The sequence below is a fragment of the Arachis stenosperma genome, chromosome 4, assembly GCF_014773155.1.
Source record: "Arachis stenosperma cultivar V10309 chromosome 4, arast.V10309.gnm1.PFL2, whole genome shotgun sequence".
Taxonomy (NCBI): Eukaryota; Viridiplantae; Streptophyta; class Magnoliopsida; order Fabales; family Fabaceae; genus Arachis; species Arachis stenosperma.
This window is the reverse complement of record NC_080380.1, coordinates 44,544,857-44,554,753: the sequence shown is the minus strand read 5'-3', so window position 1 is coordinate 44,554,753 and position 9,897 is coordinate 44,544,857. Positions and strand designations below refer to the sequence as shown.

At 42.2% G+C, this 9,897-nt stretch overlaps 3 protein-coding genes across 3 annotated transcripts; all 3 read right to left on the bottom strand.

Annotated features, from left to right (window-relative positions):
• Positions 1-2,107: 2,107 nt before the first annotated feature.
• LOC130974938 (uncharacterized) lies at positions 2,108-5,425 on the bottom strand. The gene is made up of 4 exons (XM_057899777.1): positions 5,276-5,425; positions 4,954-5,214; positions 4,388-4,847; positions 2,108-2,187 (listed from the first exon to the last, which is right to left on the bottom strand). The coding sequence occupies exons 1-4, from the start codon at positions 5,423-5,425 to the stop codon at positions 2,108-2,110; spliced, it is 951 nt and encodes a 316-aa protein (XP_057755760.1).
• A 1,994-nt stretch (positions 5,426-7,419) lies between these two features.
• Positions 7,420-8,340, bottom strand: LOC130974937 (uncharacterized). Its single transcript, XM_057899776.1, has one exon. It carries the CDS (start codon positions 8,338-8,340, stop codon positions 7,420-7,422), a length of 921 nt encoding a protein of 306 aa, XP_057755759.1.
• Positions 8,341-8,346: 6 nt separating this feature from the next.
• LOC130974936 (uncharacterized) lies at positions 8,347-8,832 on the bottom strand. Its single transcript, XM_057899775.1, has 2 exons — positions 8,638-8,832; positions 8,347-8,556 (listed from the first exon to the last, which is right to left on the bottom strand). The coding sequence occupies exons 1-2, from the start codon at positions 8,830-8,832 to the stop codon at positions 8,347-8,349; spliced, it is 405 nt and encodes a 134-aa protein (XP_057755758.1).
• Between the last annotated feature and the right edge of the window lie 1,065 nt (positions 8,833-9,897).

The window sequence follows — 9,897 nt, the reverse complement described above, 5'->3', positions numbered from 1 at the left end:
CCCTAGTAACTAGTTTAGTATAAATAGAACTTTTTATTATTGTACTAGGGGAACTGGGGACTTTTGGAACATCTTTGGATCATTTTTACTCCTTAGACATTGGGGGCTGGCCTCACGGCCATGCCTGGACCATTATCACTTATGTATTTTCAACGGTGGAGTTTTACACACAATAGATTAAGGTGTGGAGCTCTGCTGTTCCTCGAGTATTAATGCAATTACTACTGTTTTCTATTCAATTCAAGCTTATTCTTATTCTAAGATGTTCACTCGCACTTCAACCTGATGAATGTGATGATCCGTTGATGCCAGGGCATCTTGGCCAGTTTCACTGACCTTTTCTTTATTGTTTTAGGGTAGTTTCATGCATTTTCTTAGTAAATAAGCAAGTTTTGGATAAAAATACACTTACACCTTGATTCAAGCAAACATTGTGAACTTTACATGATTTCATGAGAATTAGGCAGGAATTGAATGATAAAATAGATGATGCATAATCTCATGACATGGAACAGAGCTTTGATGCACTTTAATTGCTTAATTTTAGGACAAAGGAAGCAAGAAGGAGCAACGTTAGCAGCCACGTTAGTCTAATTAACGTGACCACTAACGTGGAATCGAGACAAGCTTGTAGCGTTAATGGAAAAAGTGATCGCCAATAACGCCTTCGAAGCCATCATAGCCCACGTTAGTTGCCACGTTAACTACATTAACGTGGTAGCTAACGTAGAGGAGGAGGAGAGCTCCAACGTTAGTGGTAAAAGTGAATACCACTAACATTCCAAAAAGGCACATTTAGCCATGTTAAGAGTCACGTTAATCCAATTAACGTGAACTCTAACGTGGGAAGAGGAAGCAATCGCCAACGTTAGTGACACCCACCTTTGTCACTAACGTTGGACTAAGCCAATAGTGCCCATGTTAGTTGTCACGTTAAGACCACTAACGTGAAGAGTAACGTGGAGTTAAGCATGATAGGCCAACGTTAGTGACACTCACCTTTGTCACTAACGTTGGAGATGGCAATCACCACCATGTTAGTGGTCACGTTAATCCAATTAACGTGAACTCTAACGTGGGAATGAGGGGCGTCTGGAGCGTTAGTGACAAAGGTAAATGTCACTAACGCTCTCGAACCTTAGGCATGCCCACGTTAAGGGTCACGTTAGTTATACTAACGTGAACTCTAACGTGGGGAAAAGAGGCAAAGAGCAACGTTATTGGAAAAGGTGAATGCCAATAACGTTTGCAAAGTATACAGGCCATACAGAAACTTGACAGTTTAAGAAATAGCTTATACAAATTTGGTTCTCTCATATACCAGCCTCTAGGCAAGGACAAAATACAAAAGTGAGAGATGCATACACAAAAATAAACAAAAGACTCCAAAAGAATCCAAGATTCTCCGCTGCTGTCACCATCCAAAGCAACTCACCGAGGCGGGTTGCGACCTGCATCTGAAAAATACAACAAAGATATGGTATGAGAACTAGAGGTTCTTAGTATGGTAACAGTTCCCAGTGATGTAGGATATAAGACCCCGGGACGCCAAAGGCAATCCTAAGCTCCATATCCATCACAAAATTTAACTTAAAAGCATTCTAAAACAAATAAGCATAATATACCAACATTGACTAAAATGTCCAGGTAATATATTCTTAGGGGATTTCTACTCTAACCAAACACCGCTGTCCCACAGCCTTCACCAACCGATCCTCCCTGCGATCCCATCGCCACCGCCTTCCGAAGCTCCTCAATCCTAGCAGAAAACACAAGTAATATACAATGCAAGTAAAGCACAAGTAGAAGCATATAAGGCAAATAATTCAGATAGCAAGTAAGCATGTGATTCACATAGGCAAGCCATTTCAAGTAAACAAATCATACAAACAGATAGAAAATGCATATGATGAATGCCTGCCCTACTGGCTGTGATATCACATTGTCGGTTCAATTGCCAACCCGAGACATCTCCATGGAGACGTTGCCCTTCGGATTTCTCATATGGAAACCCCCGAGATATAGTGCTCGGATCACTGTCCAGGTACCGGCGCCTGCACGCCCTATAGATCCGAAGGGATGCGAGCGGGATACTCTGCCTCAGACCTCAGATCTCAACGTAAGTGGGATTAACCACCATATTTACGCCGCCACCGCTTCCTCGACAGGCAGGATTAACCACTGTCCCTGCCAGGTGCATGGCGTCTCATAATCTCAGTAAAAACATTATTTCAGTGGTTTTCAAAAAGCATTTTCAGTATACAGAGATCCATCATCTCAATTCGAGTCCCTGACTCATCTCAACCACTGTCCATTAATATTCAGTTTCCAAACATCAACAAATCATAATTTCTCATCTCATGTATCCAACACCCTTCATGTGACATCAGACTATCCTCCGCCCACCAGAAATCTAGGCCTCCATTTGCTAATACTCATAACCAAGCCCAAAAGTCATAAAATGGTGTTATAGAAGCTTACAACCTTGTTGGAAAGGTAAAATAGTTGAAAAACAAGTAAATTTGAGAAACAAAATGTGTGTGGCCGCACAGGGGTCTGTGCGTGCGCACGCCCAGGAAATTTTAAAATGTGTGCGTATGCACAGGGGTGTGCGTACGCACACGTGGCAAAACTTTCAGAATATGTTCACTCGCACAACCCGTGCCAGTGCCCCCAACAGATTGGCCTTCCCAACGTGTGCGTCCGCACAGGTTGAAGTTTTCCCTTAGATATGTGTGTGCGCACAGGTGTGTGTGTCCGCACAGGTCAAAATATTTGTAGGTTGTGGGTCCGCACAAGAGTGTGCGCCCGCACATATCAGAATTTTAGATTTTTAACACCAACTTTGAATGATCATAACTTCCTGTACAAAATTCCAAATTTGGCAAACTATATATCAAATTAAAGGGTTTTTAAAGATCTTTAATTCTAAACAAATTTCAATCAATTTGAAAAGTGAGGCAAAAGTTATGATCAAACAAAGTTTACCAAAAACTCAATTTTACCAAACTTCACCATTTACACAATTTCTTACCCTACACATTCCAAATCATACCAAAACCATTCAAAAACCTCATTTTTCATCAAAACTGACCTATTGTGCCTTTATACACCAACATTTCCACATTTCCTTTCACATTTCATCATATTCAACATCAATACCAACATATCACACTTTTACAACCATAATACCAAATCATCCAATTTAACATCACTTATATCATCATTATGCCTTTTCAAATTACACAATCAATCATCATTATCATATTACCATCATTCATCACCCTCAACCCAACAATCATCAATTCATCAACATTTAACACACCAACCATCATTTTGGTTCAACTTATCCTATTGGTCACTAGCCTATGTGTCCATGAATATTATATACTACATAGAGGAAATCGAAACCATACCTTGGCCGATTCCCTTTATGCACCCAAATTCCAACTTAGCACAACCAAGCTTCCAACCACAAACCAAGCTTTCAATTCCACTTCAATAAGCACAAATAGGTTCCAAGAGCTCCCAAAGCCACAATAATCAAACTAGATACATATAAATCACCTCAAATCAACCTAGGGTTCTAATTAAACATAAATTCACAAGGGTTTAGTGGCTTTTATCTTCTCCTACAGATTTAATAGCAAGAATCCAAGGCTAAGCAAGGATTAGAGCAAAGCTAAACATCCAAAATCACAAAAACTCATTTAATCAAGAACCCTATAAACCCGAAATTTTGAGGAGAGAAAATGAGAATATTTCGTGATTATCTTGAAGGTTTCTTGGGTGGGATTTGTAGAGATCTTCACGAGGAACGCGTAACCGCTGACGGCACGCAAATTGGAGCACCGTAGCTCAAGATATTATCTAGAGAAGAAGGAGGTGAATAGTGTTTCTTCTTCCTCTCCTCCCCTTTCTCTTTTCAGCATGAGTGTTGTGTTTATGTGTGTGTGTGCTGGAAATGGGTTCATTAATGAACTTTTTATATGTTGGGCTTGGGTCCGGTCCAACCCGTTAGCGTTTTTAACCTGTTTGGCCCAACTTCGAGCCATATCTTTAAAATTAATGCCCAGTTTTCCATTTCTAATGTTTTTCTAAGGTTTTTGACGGTTTTCTCTTTTCTCGTGCGGTACCAGGCAGACTTGAACCGGTTCAACCGGTTCAACTGTCGGTTCACGATTTTTCAGGGTTTTTCGCAAAAAGCACATTTTCTGACTCAAAAAGACCCACTGAGTCCAAAAATCACCATTAAATCCTCAAATTCTCTCTCTAACTTTTCAGAATCTGATTTGGGCAATTAATCACTAAATTAACCAGTTGATTAGTTACGGTTCTTACATTCTTCCCACCGAATAAGAAATTTTGCCCTCAAAATTTGAATTACCTGAGAAAAGCTCGGGATAGTCCTTTCGCATCTCCGACTCCAATTCCCAAGTGTGCTCTTCTAATCCTGCTCGCTCCCAAGCAACTTTAACCAATGAAACATCCTTTCCTCGCAACTTCTTCACACTAGTATCGTCGATCCTCACTGGCATTAATTGGAATGTTAAGTTCTCCTTCAACTCAACTGACTCAGGCTCCAACACATGGGACGCATCCAGTGTGTACTTACGGTGTTGTGACACATAGAATACGTCATGCAAGTTAGACAAATGAGGTGGCAAAGCCACTTGATACGCCACGGGCCCAAATCTCTTCAAAATTTCAAACGGTCCTATATATCTTGGGTTCAACTTCTTAGTCTTGATTGCTCTTCCAATCCCAGTTGTCGTTGTAACCCACCGAAATACATGTTCTCCCACTTCAAACTCTAACGGTTTTCTTCTCTGATTCGCATAACTCTTCTATCGACTTTGGGCAGTTAGTATTCTTGCACAAATCTTCTTAATGCTCTCAGTAGTCTCTGCTACTAAATCTGGGCCCAAAACGCTTGCTTCACCTGATTCATACCAACAGAGTGGAGACTGGGACTTCCGTCCTACAATGCTTCATATGGAGCCATCCTAATGCTCGCATGAAAACTGTTGTTGTATGCAAACTCCACCAATGGCATGTAACGGTCCCCAACTCCCATGTTGATCCAACACACATGCTCTCAGCATATCTTCCAGCGTCTGAATAGTCCTCTCCGATTGTCCATTTGTTTACGGGTGATATGCGGTACTGAGACACAGCTTCGTACCGAAGGCTCTTTGGAAAGCTCCCAAAAACCTTGAAGTGAATCGGGAATCACGGTCCGATACTATGCTTGACGGTACCCATGCAACCTTACTATCTCCTTGATGTACAATCTTGCCAACTCTTCTATAGAACAGTTTACTCGGATAGGCAGAAAGTGAGCAGACTTTGTTAAGCGATCCACGATCACCCAAATCGCATCAAATCCCGACCTAGTCCTCGGTAAACCGGTCACAAGATCCATAGCAATTCCTTCCCACTTCTACTGAGAAATCTCAAGAGGCTGTAGCATTCCCGATGGTTTCTGATGCTTTATCTTCACTTTTTGACAAGTCAAACATTTGGATACCACTGTTGCTACATCACCCTTTATCCCAGGCCACTAGAACATCTTCTTCAGGTCATAATACATCTTCGTACTCCCGGGATGATTAGAAAACCCACTGTTATAAGCTTCCAATAACAAGTCTCGCCTCAAACTAACATCCGGTATGCAAATCCTTCCCTTGTACTCCACAACCCTTCATCATCCTTAGTGAATTCTTCGCGCCTCCTTTCACCAACTTGTTGAAACAATTGCTGAAGCTTCTGCTCATCTTGATAAGCCCTTTGTATTTCTGATTTAAACGTGCTTGAGATCTGTAACTGGTTCAAACAAGCTCTTTCGGCAACTTCACCCATATCCAGCTTAAGGGCTACAAACTTATCTACCAGCTCCTCTTCCTTGATTCTCATCCAAGCAATTGTTAGAGGCTTCCGACTCAATATGTCTGTTACTACATTTGCCTTTCCAGGATGATAACTCATTTCAAAATCATAATCTTTCAACAACTTCATCCACCTCCTTTGACGCATATTTATCTCTTTCTGGTCAAAGATGTATTTGAGACTTTTATGATCAGAGAAGACGCTAAAATTTACTCCGTACAAGTGGTGCCTCCAAATCTTCAAGGCAAACACAATCGTCGCTAATTCCAAGTCATGAGTGGGGTAATTTACCTCATGCGGTCTTAGCTGACGTGATGCGTAAGCCACCACGTTCCGGTGTTGCATCAACACGCAACCTAAACCCTTCAAAGAAGCATAACAATATACTTCAAACGGTTCATACGGTTCTGGTAAGATTAAAATAGGTGCTGAAGTTAACCTCTGCTTCAAAGTCTGAAAACTCTTTTCACACTCCGACATCCACACGAATGGCACTTCTTTCCTTGTCAATTTTGTCATCGGTAATGCAATCTGGGAAAATACTTCGATAAACCTCCTATAATATCCGGCTAAACCCAAGAAGCTTCTCACTTCCATCACCGTCGTTGGTCTCTCCCATTCTATCACTACTTCTACCTTAGAAGGATCTACAGCTATTCCTCCTTTACTCACCACGTGGCCTAAAAACTTTACTTCTTCTTTCCAGAACTCACACTTTGACAACTTAGCATACAACTTTCGCTCCTTCAAGATTTGTAACATAATTCTCAAGTGTTCCTCATGCTCTTTTGCCGTCTTAGAGTAAACTAAGATGTCATCTATGAAAACTACCACAAATTTGTCCAAAAAGGGACAAAAGACTCTGTTCATGTAATCCATGAAAACAACAGGTGCATTCGTTAACCCAAAGGACATTACCACAAACTCGTAGTGTCCATAGCGTGTTCTAAACGCAGTCTTAGGGATATCATCTTCCTTCACCCTTATCTAATGGTAACTGGATCTCAAATCAATCTTGGAAAACACTCTAGTTCCTTGCAAGTGGTCCATCAAGTCATCTATCCTTGGCAGCGGGTACTTATTCTTCACAGTCACCTTGTTCAACTGTCGGTAATCCACGCACAAATGCATTCCTCCATCTTTCTTCTTCACCAATAAAACTGGCGCTCCCCATGGTGATACACTCGGTCGAATGAACCTCTTATTCAGAAGTTCTTCCAACTGAGTCTTTAATTCGACGAGTTCTATCGGAGCCATTCTATATGGTGCAATCGACACTGGTCCTGGTCCCGACACCAATTCAATTGCAAATTCAATTTCCCTTTGAGGTGGGAACTCAGGGATATCTTTCGGGAACACTTCTGGAAAATCTCTAACCACCGAAATCTGATCTAAGTTCTGGGCATCACCCAACGCATTAGCAGCCAACAGAATATAACCCTGACATTCCTCCCCACTACAATGCACCATTACAGAGTTCAAGTAATACCCCGTGGCTACCACTGATCCATTCTCTCCTTCCGGCATAAACTAGATAGTCCGTTCAAAGCAATTCAACAAAACCCGATTCTTTGACAACCAATCAAACCACAAAATCATTTCTAGCCCCACCATGGGTAAACAGATTAAATCGTGCACAAAGTCTCTACCCTCAAGCTTGAAACCTACTTGTCTACAACCTGACCTAGTCATAATTGTTTGATGCAGAGTATGCACATGCAGATCAAAAGGTAACTCTGACACTTTCAAGCCTAACTCCTCAACTTTAGCAAACGAAATAAACGAATGCGAAGCTCCAGTATCATATAATGCATCTAAGGACTTATCACCAATTAGACATATACCTCTCATCAACGGATCCGCCTTGGAAGCATCCTTGGCATTCACAGCAAAGACTCGACCTTGATGCTGACTTTGGCCCACATTTTGGTTCCTCCCACAAGTGCAATCCCTCGCAATGTGGCCAGGAAACCCACAATTGAAACAACCACCTAAACCAATTTTGCATGAGTCATAAGGATGGAAATGCCCACAACGTACACAACTCAAATCCGGAGAATTCTTACTCTGATTTCCTCTTCCCTTAGCATACTGAAATTGATTCTGATTATTCTTTCCGAAGCCCCCTTGGCTTTGAGGCGTATATCCTCCTCTCTTGAAGCTTTGTCCTCTCGGATGAAAGTACTTGCCATGCCCCCGACTAGAGCTCCCTCCATGAGTGTCCTTGGATGCCGCCACGGTCTTGGCATATTCTTCCACTATTCTAGCCTTGTTCACTAAGTCAGAGAAGACACGGATCTCCAAAGGAGCCACAGCAGTCATAATGTTATCCTTCAAACCCTTTTGGTACTTAATGCATCTCCAGCTCTCGTAAGTCTCTGGGTCACCCTGACACACCCGAAAAAACCTACAAAGCTCTTCGAACTTGTTGGTATACTCAGCCACAGACATGAAACCTTACTTCAGCTGCATTAGCTCCATCTCCTTTGCTTCCCTTGCAGACTCAGGGAAGTATTTCTTATAGAAAGCCGTTTGGAACACCTCCCATGGAATGTCGGCGTTCTGAAGCTGTAGCAAACGACACTCAGCTTGCCACCAGGGCTGGGCCTTTCCCGCTATTTGATAAGCGGCAAACTTTACGTATTGATTGAGGGGAACATGTTGTGCCTGTAAAGCATGCTCCATAGCCTGGAACTAGTGGTTCGCTTCAATAGGATTAGTCGATCCTCGAAAGATTGGCAGATGAACCTTAAGGAACGTCGCCAGGGTCATCAGAACTCCTCCTGTGTTGGCGCCGTTACCCTCAGCATTATCATTGGCATTCCTTTCACTATTCCCATTGCCATTTTCATTCCCAGCCGGTTGGCCCAATCTCTGCACAGCTTGCAGAGTCACAGAAGCATTAGCTTCCATGGTATTAGCGAGATTTGCCATTGCCGCCATGAATTCGGCATGATTGTCAGCTGGTTGCTTATTCTTACTTTCTCGCGTTCATGTTCAGCCTTGTCTGCGAGTGGCCATGCAGGGTTCCTGTCTACACCAAACAATCGATATCAAGGTGATCAGTCTTAATATCAAAAGTCTAGTGCTTCAATTATCCCAAACAGGCACTCACAAACAAGCATGCTATGCATATATCAAACAGATAACCTAACAGCATCAAATAAAAGACACACAGAGTATGCAATAAAGCACAATCGGTCTATCCTTCAGGCTCATGAGGACGAACCACTCTGATACCACTAAATGTAACACCCTAATTAGCCTAAGTCTTATCTCGCGTCGTAAAGCAAAGGTTAATCAGAGATTATGACAGTTCTAAGCTCATTGGTGGACGAAATTGTGATCATGTTTGAATTGTTTGTGATCAATGTTCTAATTATTTTGAGATGATGGCTTCATTATGGCACTGGTTGAATTCACAACTCCGTTCAACTAACCAGCAAGTGTACTAGGTCGTCCAAGTAATAAACCTTACGTGAGTAAGGGTCGATCCCACAGAGATTGTTGGTATGAAGCAAGCTATGGTCACCTTGTAAATCTCAGTTAGGCAGATTAAAAAGTTATGGGTTTCGAAAATAGAAATAATAAGAAAATAGATGATATATAATAAAAGGGATAGAACACTTATGCAGATTCATTGGTGGGAATTTCAGATAGGCATATGGAGATGCTGTATGGCTCAAGGACGCCTGCTCTCCTACTGCTTCAACTCAATCCTTCTTACTCCTTTCCATGGCAAGCTGTGTATAGGGGTTCACCATCAGCGGTGGCTACTTTCAATCCTCTCGGGAAAATGGTCCTCTGCGGCTGTCACTCGCATGGCTAATCGTCTGGAGGCATCACCCATGGTTGATGGCTGCATCCCATCCTCGCAGTGAAAACTACGCTCACGCACTCTGTCACAGCACGGCTAATCACTGGTTGGTTCCTGCTCCTACTGGAATAGAATCCCTTGATTCTTTTGCGTTTGTCACTAACGCCCAGCACTTGCAAGTCTGAAGCACG